We start from the raw sequence: 17,256 nt of genomic DNA, 5'->3' as shown, positions 1-17,256 counted from the left end.
TGGCCAATGTGATCCCAGGGACACTCGCGAACCGCCTGCACCCCTGAGATAAGCGGGCCTCTACCCGCGGGGACCCGAAGAGGCCCAGGACCGCGAGTCTCCGTACCCCCGGACCGCCAGGTACGTCGGCATTTTATTTGAAGATCGGAGGCATTTCCCCGCAGGAAGCCACTGATTGCAAATTCAGGGCCTTAGTTAAACTGCTATAAATGAGTTACAAATATTGCTGATCTGTGTGATTGCACGATGGTTATTCTGAATGGAAGAGGGTTAAAGCACAAGAAGGATACATGCAAAACTTTTCAAACTACAAGTGAACCAACCACTGTGTGGAATTATTCTAATTAGGAGGTGTAGCCTTCACCAAACTCAAGTGTTTTGGTTCTTTATGACTTCCCACAGGGTTTGAGAAATGACTTGAAAGCTGCTATGGATCAGATCGACCAGCAGTATTTGAATGAGATTGTGGCTGGTCAGGAGCCAGGCGAAGAGGAGAGTCAGAATGACCTGAAAGTTCATGAAGAAAACACCACCATAGAGGAATTGGAGGTAAGAAATGTGTAAGGATTTTTAACTGGCTCTTTACTCTTTAGGTAATCTTGAAACATAGAAACATAGAAAATAGGTGCAGGAGTAGGCCATTCGGCCCTTCGAGCCTGCACCACCATTCAATAAGATCATGGCTGATCATTCACCTCAGTACCCCTTTCCTGCTTTCTCTCCATATCCCTTGATTCCTTTAGCCATAAGGGCCATATCTAACTCCCTCTTGAATATATCCAATGAACTTGAGGAAGGACATTCTTGCTATTGAGGGAATGCAGCGAAGGTTCACCAGACTGATTCCCGGGATGGCGGGACTGACATATCAAGAAAGACTGGATCAACTGGGCTTGTATTCACTGGAGTTCAGAAGAATGAGAGGGAATCTCATAGAAACGTTTAAAATTCTGACGGGTTTAGACAGGTTAGATGCAGGAAGAATGTTCCCAATGTTGGTGAAGTCCAGAACCAGGGGTCACAGTCTAAGGTAAGCCGTTTAGGACCGAGATGAGGAGAAACTTATCTGCCGCCATTCAGATAATAATCTGCCTTCGTGTTTTTGCCCCCAAAGTGGATAACCTCACATTTATCCACATTATACTGCATCTGCCATGCATTTGCCCACTCACCTAACCTGTCCAAGTCACCCTGCAGCCTTTTAGCGTCCTCCTCACATCTCACACCGCCACCCAGTTTAGTGTCATCCACAAACTTGGAGATATTACACTTTGAGGTAAGATCAACCAGGGCTTCAATTTTTTCTAACTTTTATTAACCTTAAAATGCAGCAGTTTTACAGGTAAAGCTGATTACAACCTTACCTAAAAGTACAACTCGAAGTTCAGAACGGTCGAAGTGTTCTGTTTTGGGGGACTATGGGGTTAATTCTCCGCGGAGATCTTCCTTTGTGTTCTGTTGGTCTGTCTCTCGTCTATTCATCTTACTCATTTTGTCTTTTCCGTCTTACTAAAATCACTGTCTTTCTACTCTTGCTGGTGCAAAAACATAGCTGCTGCTACTTTTCCTCCCTCTCTCCCATGGTTCAAACCGGCTGAAGCTACAGAAACAGCATCAGATGTTTGTGACAGATTCTCTCAGACTTTCAGGCCTAGCTAGGTGGCTGTCTTATCTTTAATGTTGACCCTTTATCGCCACAAAAGTACATTGTCTCAGTTAGCTTTCTACGCCGTCTGACGCAATATTAATAGCACCTTTCAGACTTGGTCAAGCTTCCCAGCATGCCGTCTTGAGCAATCAAGATTAACGTTTCTGTCTTATATCCTTAAGGTGTTAATACTTTTAACCAAATTCTGCTCTTTGGGCAATCCAGGGTTTCGATCCCATCCTTTCAGAAGCCCAATATCCTTCAACTGTCAGTTAACAATCTTGCTTGTTATTGAACTATTAGTAAATACTTAAGCAAGTACAGAGGCAGGGAATAGGGGGAAAAACAAAAGGGAAGGTCTGTGATAGGATGGAAGGCAGGAGAGATTAAATGACAAAAGAGATCTTGGTGCGAGGCAAAAGGAGATGCTACTGGGACAAGAAACAAAAGATGAGTCTAGATGAGGTGTAAATGGGAATAGCAGAATTATCATCAGCTGCTGTCTATAGAGGACAGAGGTTATGATTGAATTTAATAATTTCACTGTTGAGTCCAGAAGGCTGTAAAGAGCCTAATTGAAAGATGAGGTGTTGTTCCTCGAGTTTGCGTTGAGCTTCATTGGAACAGTGCAGGAGTCCAAGGACGGAGAGGTTGGAGTGGGATTGGGAGTGGGGCGGTTAATTAAAGTGACAGGCGACCGGAAGCTCAGGGTCACCCTTACGGACTGAACGGAGGTGTTCCGTAAAGCGGTCACCCAATCAACGCTTGGTCTCCCCAATGTAGAGGAGACCACATCGTGAGCAGTGAATACAGTATATTACATTGAAAGAAGTACAAGTAAATTGCTGTTTCACCAATTGTGGGGAAAAAAAACAATTGTTGAAATTTATTGTTGGGTGATCGAATGCTGATGTAGTTTGGGACTGCCATTTGTATTCATTCATCTGCAAAGGCTCTCAACAGCCTTAATTTGGGAAAGCTACAGAGAAGATCACTTTAGTTACTGAAGCTGTAGCAAAGAATGAAAGAAGACACCTTGAGATATCCCAGGAAGCTTTATAATGTTGACTTCAAACACATGCTGGAAATACAACGCAAGTCAGTCAGCATCGGAAAGACAAAAACAGAAGTTCTGAAAATCTCATAGAAACACAGTGTGCTGTAAATCGATAGCAGACATGAATTATTTTTTAAATACAATGTAATTTCAGTCATAATTTCACAGCAGCTACAAATACATTGTTTTGAACTTTGCATTAACTGCTGTGGGTTAATTCACAATGCTCCCACAAATTACAAATAACACTTGGCTTTTTTAATGCAGGCCTTGGGCGAGACCCTGGGTCAGGGCGATGACTATAAAGACATGGACATTATAACCAAAGTTCTACGGGTAAGACAACGCGCGTTAGTAGTATTTAAAGAATGCTTCTTTGTGACAGGGTGGTGCAGTGAATTGGACACGTTGTTAACAAGTGGCTGTAAGGGTCCTGTGTGATGTACTTGCACAACACTGTAATCCAGGGGTGGAAGAGAAGTACCTGTACCAACTTGTGATCGGAACTTGATGTTGGCTTTCACATGTGCCCTCACACGTACTTTTCCAGTTTTTCCGAAGATAGACTGAAAAACAGTTTAGTGGATGAGGCCAGATACAAATCCTTTATTTTACTGACAGCAAGTGAAGGGACAGAGTAGCGGTTGTAATCAAATCTCGCCTTGATCCACCTAACCACAGAACCTTCCTTAAGGACGAGAATTGATAAAAAACTCTGCGCTGTCCCTATTACCCAGCTCGCTGAACTTTTCCGGCGAGTGTTTGATTTCAACAGGCTCTGGAGTTGTGATGAACAAGTTTCCCCCTGCTAGACCAGGTCCCCATCCCAGGCCTAACCTGCTGGCTGATTTGATTTTGGCAGTACCTTTCTTTCTGCACAACTTCTACCGTCCCATGAGCTCTCTCTACCAAAAAGACTGTGACCTGTACTTTGTATATCTCTTTTGTCATCTGTCAACGTGTTCAAAAACCTCCCAGCATGTCCAGGATGTATATTGAAGCCAACCTTACCAAACCTCCAGACTTGGCATAATAGCCATCTTGATGGTCTAACTGTTAATCGGTTTAACCTGACCTCCGGCCTTAACAACACAAGAGGAATGGGATGACCTAGCCAATCCCAGGCAGTTAATGTGATACTGCTTGGGGGCTTCCATTGTTCCGGCCAATTCCTGATAGTAGCACCTCACATGGGATGTACCCGTCCCGTCTGCTATTGGCTACTCCCATTGTCCCGACTAATCTCCAATATTAGCATATCCTAATCGGACAATGACACAGAAGCAAGTTCTAACAACACCTCACTTTCGTGGCTCAGATCCTGAAATGGATACATGAGGCATCATGAAATTGAATCCACCTCCTACATCTGGCATAGCACATTGGCATATCAGTTCACTGATTTGCCATCTCCTTGTGAGTCATTTTCCCTTATATAATAGAAAGCTCCCCCAGAGCAAATTTAGCTTTTAATTTCACAGTAAAATACAACTGAAGTTTTTAAAAACAGCCTTAGATTTTGCAGGAGTGGTTACACGTAGAAATATCCGTCAGTCATATAGCCCATTCTGTTCGGCATGGCAGCTCAAACTCATCTGTTCCCAGTTTCTTACCCTCATTTTCCTTTAAAACGTTTCCTTCCCAATATAAGCACCTGGGGCAGAGGTCTGGAGGTCCCACGCATGCCACTCACCGGCTTTACCGCCCATGCGCGAAAATTTGTAGGGAACGGCACCTCCGCAAAAATGGCGTAAAAATAAAAAAGGGAAGGTGGCTCAACCGTGGCTATCAAGGGAAATCAGGGATAGTATTAAAGCCAAGGAAGTGGCATACAAATTGGCCAGAAATAGCAGCGAACCCGGGGACTGGGAGAAATTTAGAACTCAGCAGAGGAGGACAAAAGGTTTGATTAGGGCAGGGAAAATGGAGTATGAGAAGAAGCTTGCAGGGAACATTAAGACGGATTGCAAAAGTTTCTATAGATATGTAAAGAGAAAAAGGTTAGTAAAGACAAACGTAGGTCCCCTGCAGTCAGAATCAGGGGAAGTCATAACGGGGAACAAAGAAATGGCAGACGAATTGAACAAGTACTTTGGTTCGGTATTCACTAAGGAGGACACTAACAACCTTCCGGATATAAAAGGGGTCGGGGGGTCTAGTAAGGAGGAGGAACTGAGGGAAATCCTTATTAGTCGGGAAATTGTGTTGGGGAAATTGATGGGATTGAATGCCGATAAATCCCCAGGGCCTGATGGACTGCATCCTAGAGTACTTAAGGAGGTGGCCTTGGAAATAGCGGATGCATTGACAGTTATTTTCCAACATTCCATTGACTCTGGATCAGTTCCTATGGAGTGGAGGGTAGCCAATGTAACCCCACTTTTTAAAAAAGGAGGGAGAGAGAAAACAGGGAATTATAGACCGGTCAGCCTGACCTCAGTAGTGGGTAAAATGATGGAATCAATTATTAAGGATGTCATAGCAGCGCATTTGGAAAGAGGTGACATGATAGGTCCAAGTCAGCATGGATTTGTGAAAGGGAAATCATGCTTGACAAATCTTCTGGAATTTTTTGAGGATGTTTCCAGTAGAGTGGACAAGGGAGAACCAGTTGATGTGGTGTATTTGGACTTTCAGAAGGCTTTCGACAAGGTCCCACACACGAGATTAATGTGCAAAGTTAAAGCACATGGGATTGGGGGTAGTGTGCTGACGTGGATTGAGAACTGGTTGTCAGACAGGAAGCAAAGAGTAGGAGTAAATGGGGACTTTTCAGAATGGCAGGCAGTGACTAGTGGGGTACAGCAAGGTTCTGTGCTGGGGCCCCAGCTGTTTATACTGTACATTAATGATTTAGACGAGGGGATTAAATGTAGTATCTCCAAATTTGCGGATGACACTAAGTTGGGTGGCAGTGTGAGCTGCGAGGAGGATGCTATGAGGCTGCAGAGTGACTTGGATAGGTTAGGTGAGTGGGCAAATGCATGGCAGATGAAGTATAATGTGGATAAATGTGAGGTTATCCACTTTGGTGGTAAAAACAGAGAGACAGACTATTATCTGAATGGTGACAGATTAGGAAAAGGGGAGGTGCAACGAGACCTGGGTGTCATGGTACATCAGTCATTGAAGGTTAGCATGCAGGTACAGCAGGCGGTTAAGAAAGCAAATGGCATGTTGGCCTTCATAGCGAGGGGATTTGAGTACAGGGGCAGGGAGGTGTTGCTACAGTTGTACAGGGCCTTGGTGAGGCCACACCTGGAGTATTGTGTACAGTTTTGGTCTCCTAACTTGAGGAAGGACATTCTTGCTATTGAGGGAGTGCAGCGAAGGTTCACCAGACTGATTCCCGGGATGGCGGGACTGACCTATCAAGAAAGACTGGATCAACTGGGCTTGTATTCACTGGAGTTCAGAAGAATGAGAGGGGACCTCATAGAAACGTTTAAAATTCTGATGGGTTCAGACAGGTTAGATGCAGGAAGAATGTTCCCAATGTTGGGGAAGTCCAGAACCAGGGGTCACAGTCTAAGGATAAGGGGTAAGCCATTTAGGACCGAGATGAGGAGAAACTTCTTCACCCAGAGAGTGGTGAACCTGTGAAATTCTCTACCACAGAAAGTTGTTGAGGCCAATTCACTAAATATATTCAAAAGGGAGTTAGATGAAGTCCTTACTACTAGGGGGATCAAGGGGTATGGCGAGAAAGCAGGAATGGGGTACTGAAGTTGCATGTTCAGCCATGAACTCATTGAATGGCGGTGCAGACTAGAAGGGCCGAATGGCCTACTCCTGCACCTATTTTCTATGTTAATCAAACTAACTATCCCATCTCCCGAGAGTATATTCTCAGCAGACACTTCATGCTGGGCTCGTATGAATAGATGTATCTCCACTATAATAGGTGTGAATGCTTTGTTAGGCCGCCTTAGATGAGATAACTAATTGCTCTGGTCGTTGTGGAAATTAAAAATAATACCTCGTCCCATACTGTCTTAGAAACGGCAAGTGTGTGGCTTTTTAAACCTGTGCAAATGTACTTTGTTTTATATAACAACTCATTCCCAAATGCAACTTGTCCCCAAATAGTTTTCATGGGGGGGGAGGGGGAATCAAAAATCCCAAACATGACTGCCTCTAATACTCGTTAGCTGGTCCACCTAGACCGAGGTGACTCACCGGTTTTGAAGGTGCAGTCTGCACAGCATCCAGTAATATAGAAGCAAACCCGCAAACTCTACCACCTAGAAGGACAAGGGCAGCAGGCTGTCCCTTTTACCCAGCTCGCTGAACTTTTCCGGCGAGTGTTTGATTTCAACAGGCTCTGGAGTTGTGATGAACAAGTTTCCCCCTGCTAGGCCAGGTTCCCATCCCAGACCTAACCTGCTGGCTGATTTGATTTTGGCAGTACCTTTCTTTCTGCACAACTTCTATCTGCAAAAACTGACCTCCTGCATCTTAACTTCAAGCCCATGGGCCAGGCCAGCCCCGAGACGTTAAACCGAGGTGGGTAATAGGGACAGCGCAGAGTATTTATTAATTCTCATCCTTAAGGAAGGTGGGAACACCACCACCTCCAAGTTCCCCTCCGAGTCACACCCCATCCTGACTTGGAAACATAGCGGCCGTTCCTTCATTGTCACTGGGTCAAAATCCTGGAACTCCCTCCCTAATAGCACTGTGGGAGCACCTTCACCACACGGACTGCAGCGGTTCACCATCACCACCTCAGCGACGCCCACATCCGTGAGTGAATAAAAAATAGATGCATATCAACAAGCTGATTCCAATAAGCAGCAATGATTTTAAAATGATCATCAGCTAGCCTAAAACATCATGAAGGATTGTTAAAAATATGGTGTGTTTTATGATTTGAAAGAAGACAGCTGATATTTCAGAACAATATTAAGGAATTTGGATAACTAATGTGGAATTGGGATTAACAGGTAAAGTTGCCAACAAATGCTGTTTTAAAACAGAGACTGAACCGGTTTGAAGGGCCAGGCTACTCACCGAATGCCGATAAGGATAAAGCAGTTTGGTGTGTAAAGCACCCGGCGACATCTCAATGTAGAACGCAGTTTGTAAATGTAACTATAGCTTCATGTGGGCTTTAGGTGATGCAATCACAATACACAAATAGAACTGGCGATCATATGAAAATAACTTTTCATCATTTTAATATTCCAAAACCCTTAAATACATTTGAAATTCAGAAGTGGAACAAAGGATTTTAAACAAGCCTCTTGAATATTTTTAGTAACCTCCAAGGATAACTACTTTACTTGTGCAAGTTTGTCATTTAAGTGGAAACAATCTTCGATCCTTAATTACTGTTTTCTTGATCTTTTAATCTTTTAAGAGTAGAGTCTGGCTTGGGAAACCGGACACTGTTGCACTTCCCTCTGACCTACTATTTATTTAGTTTCTTTATACTTGGCCAAAATAATAGCCTTTTATTCCAGTGATTTGGGCTTTGTGTTTCTGCTACTCACTGATTTATAGATTTGAAATCTTTCAACATACGAGGATAAAATAATATTTTAATCTAGCTTCTTCCAGAAGGTTCTCTAATATAGTTTTACTATTTCCCTTTTATAGTTTCTTCTTGGTGTTTGGGCCAAAGATCTGAATGCCAGGGAGGATTATTTAAAGTGCAGTGTGCAGGGTAAACTTGCGGGGGCCACCCACAAGCAGACTGAATCCTACTTAAAACCTCTCTTCAGGAAACTTCGGAAAAAGGTAAGAAACGTGTCTTTTTGAAACTGCTGGAGTCACTTTTCACTTTTTTTTTGTGTAGTTGAGCTTTCTGCCGGTCCCACGGACCAAGAATGGTGCAGAGAAACAGAGAAACTTTTGGTAAAGTCATTTGGAATTAATTGCTTTAGCATACCTAGCAGTGATGGAAATGTATATTTAACCCTCCCCAGCTCTGGAGATTTGAATGTTTTTAACTTAATTTAACTTAAATGATTTAATTGAACTTCTTGATGCTCCGTGACCGTGTCTATAGTCCCTGGTCCATTCCTCTCTTTCACCGTGCTGCTACTCTGCCAGCGTAGGCTCAGTGTTATGGAGCACTTAGAACAGGCTTTGGATTGCAAATTTCGTAAGCAATGTTGCCTTTAAGCTGCGCGGCCCTGTGCCGCCCCAGGGACCCCCCGCACCCAGTTTGCCGGTTTTCAGTGTAAAAACCGCACATGTACAATATTTTGAATGGCCAGCGCAACCCCTTCAAGGGACTACACAGTGTCAAAAAAATGACAAGCAACATTGTTCATACGTAATTCGTTATTATCTGTGATTACTGCCCTTGATGTGTTTTTGCAATGACCTTGCACGGATTATTGATGATTGTATGATTTGAGTGTTAGCATGAGCCTTGATTAGTGCTACCATTAATTTGCTATGAATTCATTAAATACAATACATTTTTTTCCACCAGATTTTGCCCCAGGACATCAAAGAGTCCATAACCGATATTATCAAATTCATGTTACAGCGAGAATATGTTAAGGTAGATACTGATAAGATTATTAAACATCATTCACTATGATTACTGTGCTGAAAACTTAAAAGGACTAAACAAAGGGATTTGAAGCATTTTTTTGACAGTTTTATTGTCAGAAAAATGTAGGCTTCAATGAATATACTGACCTTGTGCTCACAATCGCATTCAATATTAATGTGTTCTGATCAGAAGAATGTATATAGGTCTCTCCAGTATGGGATAAATAAGAATTTTTTCCTCTCATTTAAAGACAGATTTATATCTGAAGTTGGGGCCCCAGAGGAGCAGTGCTGAAATGGAGATCTATAACTGTCAAGTGCTGCTCTACCATACATCACTTTGTTCCTGCTGTAGATCCAAACCAAGGCTGTTTCTAAAAAACACATATTACCAGTCAACCACAAAGCAATGCTTCTGGCTTCTTCATTGTCCCTCTTAATTTCCCTCTCCTCTTCCTTCTATTCTTCATTTCTCCACTTCCCCCCTGTCAGCAACTTGGCCCCTACCTTACCATTTCAAGTTGCTCCATTTATCTCTTCTCTTTTTCCCCCCCCCACCCCCTTTCAATGTCGATCCTACCCAAGCCCTCCAAACTTTGGCCACTGCATAAGGCAGGCAGGAACTCCTGCTACAGTATCTGCCTACAGTAAGCAACAACCGGATTCACTTGAATCAGCAGCACTCTGGTAGGAGTGGCACTGAGAGGAGAGGGGTCTGGGCCCTGCTGATTATTGTTTGCAAACGCAGACGGTGTTATGGGGAACGGGCGGGAAAGTGAAGTTGAGGCCAAGATCAGATCAGCCATGATCTTATTGAATGGCGGAGCAGGCTCGAGGGGGCCAAATGGCCTACTCCTGCTCCCATTTCTTCTGATCTTATATTCTTATAATCCTGAAATAAACTGGACTGCAGAGGTTAAATCACTTTTCGATGCACATTTTAAGAACCTCGGGTCCCAGAATTGCAGTGTGTCAGCAGAACCTATTTTTACAAAACATATCCCATTGAGGCAACAATTAAATTGGCTTGTGCAGGGTCCTAGCCATCAATCTGATTAATTGGATAAAGTAGATTGGCAGAATGCCTTTCCTTATTTCTTATGCACTAATAATACAGGACACATACAGATCTTGTACAAGCGACATTTACAATGATGTACGTCTTATTAGACAAGTGACATTTGCAATAGCTTTCTCTCTGTCTCCTTGAAGTAAGAGGCTAGTAAATATAAGAATATTTAAGCTAATTGTAACCCTGAATATATCATATACTAAAATGTCACTTTTGTCATTAATACCCTAATCGTATTTTTATTTACAAAATTGTGTTCTGATAGAAACTATTCCGAGGCGGCCAAATATTGATATTTAGATGTGTGAATGTAGTTTTGTTTTTAAGTTCAATCTTGGAAGCAGGTCCGAAGTTCTTCGATTCTTTACTAACTGCAGGTCTCAGCAATGTATGAATGGGCCAAATAGCCGCCTCCTGTGCTGTACCATTCTATAAAAACATACAAGGACTAATTCTCTGCGTCACTCACAATGCCAAGCTGCACGCCCTCTGTTTCATTAAGAAAATAAAGTTTGATATCAACCACTGATTAACTCTGAAAGTAGTAATTAAATCATTGCGAGCAGATCCGAGAAGGAATGAAGTAGTGGACAGATGCTATCCTTGCTGCAGAAGGCAGCAATTCCATCGGGAAGGATTGGCTGTGATGTTGCCAACCCACCTCTATTCTATAAAGAATGAAAGTTCTCCTTGGCTGTGCAAGTTGAACTCCTTTGTGTAATTCCTCATGTAACCTACACTGGGGAATCCAGTGGTGATCAGGACTGGATAAGCCAGGAGAAAAGAATGAATCCTTACAAAAGCTCAACCTTACTTATCACCTTCAAATGGTGTCATATTTGACCCTGAAATGAGTTTTCAACCAAATATCCATCCACAGCATAACTAAGACCGCCTATTTCCACCTCCGTAACATCGCCTGTCTCTGCCCTTGCCTCAGCTCATCCGCTGCTGAAGCCCTCATCCATGCCTTTGTTATCTCTAGACTTGACTATTCCAACGCACTCCTGGCCGGCCTCCCACATTTTACCCTACGTAAGCTAGAGGTGATGCAAAACTCGACTGCCCATGTCCTAACTTGCACAGAGTCCCACTCACCCACCACCCCTGTGCTCGCTGCCCCGTGTCCTAACTCGCACCAAGTCCCGCTCACCCATTGCCCCTGTGCTCGCTGCATGTGTCCTAACTCGCACCAAGTCCCACTCACCCATCACCCCTGTGCTCACTGACCTACATTGTCTCCCAGTTAAGCAACACCTCGATTTCAAAATTCTCATCCTTATTTTCAAATCCTTCCATGGGCCTCGCCCCTCCCTATCTCTGTAATCTCCTCCAGCCTCACAAACGCCCCCGAGATGTCTGCGCTCCTCTAATTCTGCCCTCTTGAGCATCCTTGATTATAATCGCTCAACCATTGGTGGCCGTGCCTTCTGTTGCCTGGGCTCCAAGCTCTGGAACTCCCTCTCTAAACCTCTCTGCCTCTCTACCTCACTTTCCTCCTTCAAGACGCTCCTTAAAACCTACCTCTTTGACCAAGCTTTTGGTCATCTGCGCTAATTTCTACTTATACGGCTCGGTGTCAAATTGTTATCTTATAATACTCGTGTGAAGCACCTTGGGACGTCTCACTACATTAAAGGTGCTATATACATGCAAGTTATTGTTCAGCAAGTTGAGTGTTCTACCAAATCCAGTGATGGTATATTGTAACTTTTTTTAGAAAGCATCACTTACTGTGGATCAGTTGAAAAGCACGCAGTCTACTGGCCTTGGCAGCAGTCTATCCTATACAACATTGGTGATATGCAATTGAGATGTTCTGCTACAGGTTATGCTGTATATGAAATTTATCAAGCAAAACTGAGAGAAGAAGCTAGCAAGCAGCTCAACATACTACATCAATCCAAAAAAATATTGTACAGAATGCCAGCTATGAAGTTTCACTCTGTAGAAACTTAGTCCTAACAACAGCTTGCATTTATACAGCACCTTTAACGTAGTTGGGTTGCTGCTGTCACCAGGAGATTGATTTAACGATGAGTTCGGTGTCCTTTGAGACGATATTAGTTGTGATCTAAGATCATGTAACAGGGTGGGCCACAAGAAGGCTGTCATCACCCACTGTAACATAGCAAAATGTCCCAAGGCGCTTCACGGGAGTGTTATCAAAACAAAATTTGACAACGAGCCACGTGAGATATTAGGGCAGAGCTTGGTCAAAGGGGTAGGTTTTAAGGAGCGCCTTAAAGGAAGAAAGAGAGGTAGAGAGGCGGAGAGGTTTAGGGAGGGAATTCCACAGCTTGGGGCCCAGGCAGCTGAAGCAAAGCCACCAATGGTTGAGTGATTAAAATCAGGGATGCTCAAGAGGGCAGAATTCGAGTGGCGCAGATATCTGGGAGGGTTGTGGGGCTGGAGGAGATTATAGAGATAGGGAGGGGTGAGGCCATGGAGGGATTTGAAAATAAGGATGAGAATTTTAAAATCGAGGCACGGGTGATGGGTGAACGGGACCTGATGCGAGTTGAGACATGGGTAGCTGAGTTTTGGATGACCTCAAGTTTACGGAGTGTAATGTTGTTACCTGCAATGTTGTCGCTTACATGCACAGGCTTAAAGCACAGAACTAATTGTCACTGTTGAACCAGAGTTAGTACAACAGCACTTTGCATCACCAGACCATTCAATCTTTACTATATGCATGATGGCTTCTGTTAGATTTTCTTGGTAAAGTTAACGGGACAGCTAACTGGACAACTCTTGCGTTACAGAGCAAGGTTGCGCTTCCAGCGATGTATCTCTTATATGAAGCATTTGTCTTCTCCACAGGCGAATGACGCATATCTTCAGATGGCCATTGGCAACGCTCCGTGGCCTATTGGAGTTACCATGGTTGGTATCCATGCACGTACAGGTCGGGAAAAGATCTTCTCCAAACACGTGGCGCATGTTTTGAATGATGAAACGCAGCGGAAATACATTCAGGTTTGTTTATTAAATCCTAAATTAAGAGATCTATACTGAGCATTGAAAGGCACTTGGTGATTTTTAGGCTTCTATTATGCTGTTGAGATTTAGGCTTCCTCTCCACATTTTCAGTTTCCTCCCATGTAACTGACCCGGTGGGAGGAAAAAATATGGGCTAATTTCTCCTGTAAGGTACAGTGCACTTCAGGTGTGCAATACCTGTTGGACGCCCATCGAGGAAAATCAGCCCACTGACTCCTAATGATATAGGAGATTGACTATCGTAATATGTGTCTTTTATATATTATATATATATATATATATATCTGTCTCACATCTAGTGACACAAGTGTTGTATTTTATTACAGATGCAAAACACCCCATTACATTTTTTTTTAAAAGAAAGCCAGTTATTTAGTGGCTCAGAGCCAGAAATTTACAATCGGTTAAATTGCCTTCTGATTGGCCCCAGCAGTTTAAAAGCAGCAACAATTATCTTGATATATCGATGGGGAGTATTTAGCAGTGGCCTTTAAGGGACATGCCAGGCTAGTCAAACATCTCAACTGTGCTCCTAAAGCTGACCTTGTGAGCAACACCATCAGAGACCAGCTGGTCGTGTAAAGAAATCCCGAGACTATGAAAACAATGATAAGTGACCCATCTGAGATTTCGCCTAGTCTTTGACGAGCTACGATGGGACTAAATGGAAAGAAATATAGAACATTTAGCTTAATTTTGGAGTATTCAATTTAATTATGAACAGCTTGCGCAAAGTAGAAACACATTGTTGAGAACAATTGCGCAGTAATTACAGGTACAACAAGTCAGATTCAATTCATTTTATTATCAATGGTTCAACAAAATTTAGCTCCATTTGTTGCAGTTTTCAGTATTTGAAGAAAGCTGTTTAAACAATGAAGTATGGATGCAAACACAATCAGCATTATTTTTATCTGACCCTTTTCCCATTAATTGGCCCATTATCCAGAATATTAAACTCTGGCTCAGTTATATGGGTAATATCAGCAGAAAGAAACCCCAACTGTCAGAATAGACACGATTCAGTCTGGGATGACAGCAGAATCCAAACTCTGCAGTGACCTGTGAACTCGCTGGTGTCTCAGCATTTTGGATATCTGAGTGAATCCCTTCCCACACTTGGAGCAGGTGAACGGCCTCTTCCCAGTGTGAACTTGCTGGAGCATTCCAGATTGGAGGAGGGGCACCAGATTACAAGTTGCATATGTCTGAAATGAACACTTGGCTGGTACCTAGGATTGTATTTATGAATACTGAATCTTCCTGAAAAAAGAAAGACTTGCATTTCTATAGCGCCTTTCATGACCACCGGACGTCCCATAGTGCTTTACAGCCAATGAAGTACTCTTTGGAGTGTAGTCACTGTTGTAATGTGGGAAACGCGGCAGCCAATTTGCGCAGAGCAAGCTCCCACAAACAGCAATGTGATAATGACCAAATCATCTGTTTTAGTGATGTTGATTGGGGGAATAAATATTGGCCAGGGCACAGGGGAAAATTTCCCTGTTCTTCCAAATAGTGCCATGGGATTATTTACATCTATTTGAGAAACTGAGGTTTAGTTTGTTTTAATCTTTAATTTAAACGATGGGCACCTCTGACAGTGCAGCACTCCCTCAGCACTGCACTGGGAGTGTCCACCTAGATTTTGTGCTAGAGTCTCTGGAGTGGGACTTGAACCCACAACCTTCTGACTCAGAGGCAAGAGAGAGTGCTGCCCACTGAGCCACGGCTGATGCTATATGTTACAAATATATTTATAATTAAATAAAATTAAAGCATTGGTTGTTGCAAATTGGAATGTGAATTACATCAATAAAGCAGTATATATCTTTAAAATTGTAACACAGAACTCCAAACTCTTCTTTGAGAATTAAAACCCTTTTCATTCAAGACAACACCTTAGTCCTTCAGAATACCTTTATTCTCCAAAAGCCATTGCCCCAGTTTATTTTTCCTCACTGCTGTTCTTCCAGGGATTGAAGAGGTTGATGACCATCTGTCAAAAGCATTTTTCAACAGACCCGTCAAAGTGTGTGGAGTACAACGCACTGTGACCCGCTGGGTTTTGAACGGAACACTTTTCATATTATTCACGGATAAGAGATCTGCAAGAGAACGGGCCGATAAAGAATATGTGCGCCTGTGCAAGTATTTTAATATCAATGACATTTTCTTCTTCAGAAAAGCACCAGACATTAAAGCTGCATGACCCTCACAGTTGTGTTTGTTTAATATTAGATAACTTATAAACATCTGCATCCAATTCCCTTTAATTAGCCTTGTGGTAATTCAAAACCTTTTTTTTAAGAAAGCGAAATAAGTCTTGTTAACAAAACTATGCTCACACTGTATTTTGGAAAATATTTTGAAATTGGAATTATGCTTTAAATGTATATATAATTATTAACAATTTTTCCATCTTTGCTGCGTTGGTTTTGACAATCACCCGTATATGATTGTAACCTGGGTTCCGGACTAAATGTTATCTCTGCCATCTCTCATTCTGAAGCTTGCTCACCACGAGCCCGGGGAGTTTGCATCGTAGGCTCTGGCCAGATACTTGGCATTTTAGTGTAACCGGTAAATGCCTGCCATTTTTTTTTTAGCAGCCAAAGGCACTTTCAGCCCACAATTACTGTGCATTAATCTTGTGTACTTGTCACTGAAATCGATTTTGATTCAAACTGTCCACACTAAGTGTGAATTGGTATTTTGGAAATTGATAACGTTGCTATTGGAGAAATTTATCCTGAATGCCTATCTTAAATGTTATCGTTTTTGCTGTTTCCATTTACAATGACTTTGTTCCCTTTAAGTTGTTGAGCCTAATTTGGCAGCACTTCCACAACAGTTTTGGTTTTGTAAAGATACTGGTGTACCTGTTCATACTGTCTCATCTTGGCCGGGGGAGGGACTTCTGATTGAACCGATGCTGAAAATTAGGTCGTTCTCTAAAATATCTGCTTTTGATGTCTCAAGTGAGCGCTGTGTATAGCTGAAATTTTTCAACTTGTAATAAACACTCTTTTTATATTTTTGGTCGCCTCTCTTTTCCTGGGTTCCGTGTCACTTCCTGGCACACAGGAGCAGGCAGCTGGCCTCCAGCAGTTCCGCACTTGTCCATGCTGCTTAATGTTTGGATGATCAACCTTTAGTGACAGTCCTGATATATTTCCCTTCCCTCTCTCCCTCTTTTATTTTTGGAAGAAGTGTCTGGCATTTGCTCATCCCCTCGCATGATAGCACAGCTGTTATTGGGCACTTCACATTAATAGTGTGTATGTATGTGTCAGAGCATCTGGAGTACACTGCCCCTGTACAATTGTGTTGATTCAGGCTGGCATTATCACACAGGGCCAAGGAGTTTCTCACCAGAATCTTGTGCTCAGCGTGACAGAGGGGAGAAAAACGTTAACTGCCTTTACCATTGACGGCTTGTTGTGGGATTGCCAAGGAGGCTGTAGGCTATTCCCTGACCTTCCACTTTCAGCTCCAACGGGGAAAATACCCTGCTTGATTCAACTTCGTTCCATATTTGTGATTCATAAGACTGGCTTAGCAAAGAAATAGACTAGTTATTGTATCTGAAGGGACGAATGGTTAGGGATCAAATGTTAGGAAAGAAACCGGTTAATTGTTTCATCATGCTCGCCATATCATCAATTGTGTGGGCCGATTTTTTTTTTTAAAAGAACAATACGGTGGCTCCCTTTTTTTATAACCATTCCATATGGTAGTTTGTATTTTGACACTTTGAAAATGGAGCTGCAACTCTGGATTAAATAAAGCGGAAAATAAAGTTGCATTTATTAAGCATCTTGGCTCAGAAATATGCCAGTGTGCTTCAGGGACAATGCATTATTTCAAAAGCAGCTACTTCTGTGCACACAAGTGTCAATGAGATGACTTGACACGGTAATTTACTTTTGGAGGTGTTTGAGAAAGGAATGTTGATTGTGT

General features: G+C 42.7%; 1 protein-coding gene across 3 annotated transcripts in view; it reads left to right on the top strand.

Annotated features, from left to right (window-relative positions):
* prpf18 (PRP18 pre-mRNA processing factor 18 homolog (yeast)) overlaps positions 1 to 16,332 on the top strand; it is a 33,479-nt gene extending 17,147 nt beyond the window's left edge. For all 3 annotated transcript variants that reach the window (XM_070897090.1, XM_070897087.1, XM_070897089.1), the window contains 6 exons: positions 403 to 549; positions 2,973 to 3,041; positions 8,307 to 8,447; positions 9,151 to 9,222; positions 13,114 to 13,269; positions 15,270 to 16,332. In XM_070897090.1, the coding sequence (XP_070753191.1) occupies positions 403 to 549; positions 2,973 to 3,041; positions 8,307 to 8,447; positions 9,151 to 9,222; positions 13,114 to 13,269; positions 15,270 to 15,350 (666 nt within the window). In that variant the 3' untranslated portion in view covers positions 15,351 to 16,332. The remainder of the gene's footprint in view (positions 1 to 402; positions 550 to 2,972; positions 3,042 to 8,306; positions 8,448 to 9,150; positions 9,223 to 13,113; positions 13,270 to 15,269) is intronic.
* Positions 16,333 to 17,256: the final 924 nt, after the last annotated feature.

The sequence above is a fragment of the Pristiophorus japonicus genome, chromosome 13 (assembly GCF_044704955.1).
Source record: "Pristiophorus japonicus isolate sPriJap1 chromosome 13, sPriJap1.hap1, whole genome shotgun sequence".
Taxonomy (NCBI): domain Eukaryota; kingdom Metazoa; phylum Chordata; class Chondrichthyes; family Pristiophoridae; genus Pristiophorus; species Pristiophorus japonicus.
This window is presented reverse-complemented; position numbering and strand designations above follow the sequence as displayed.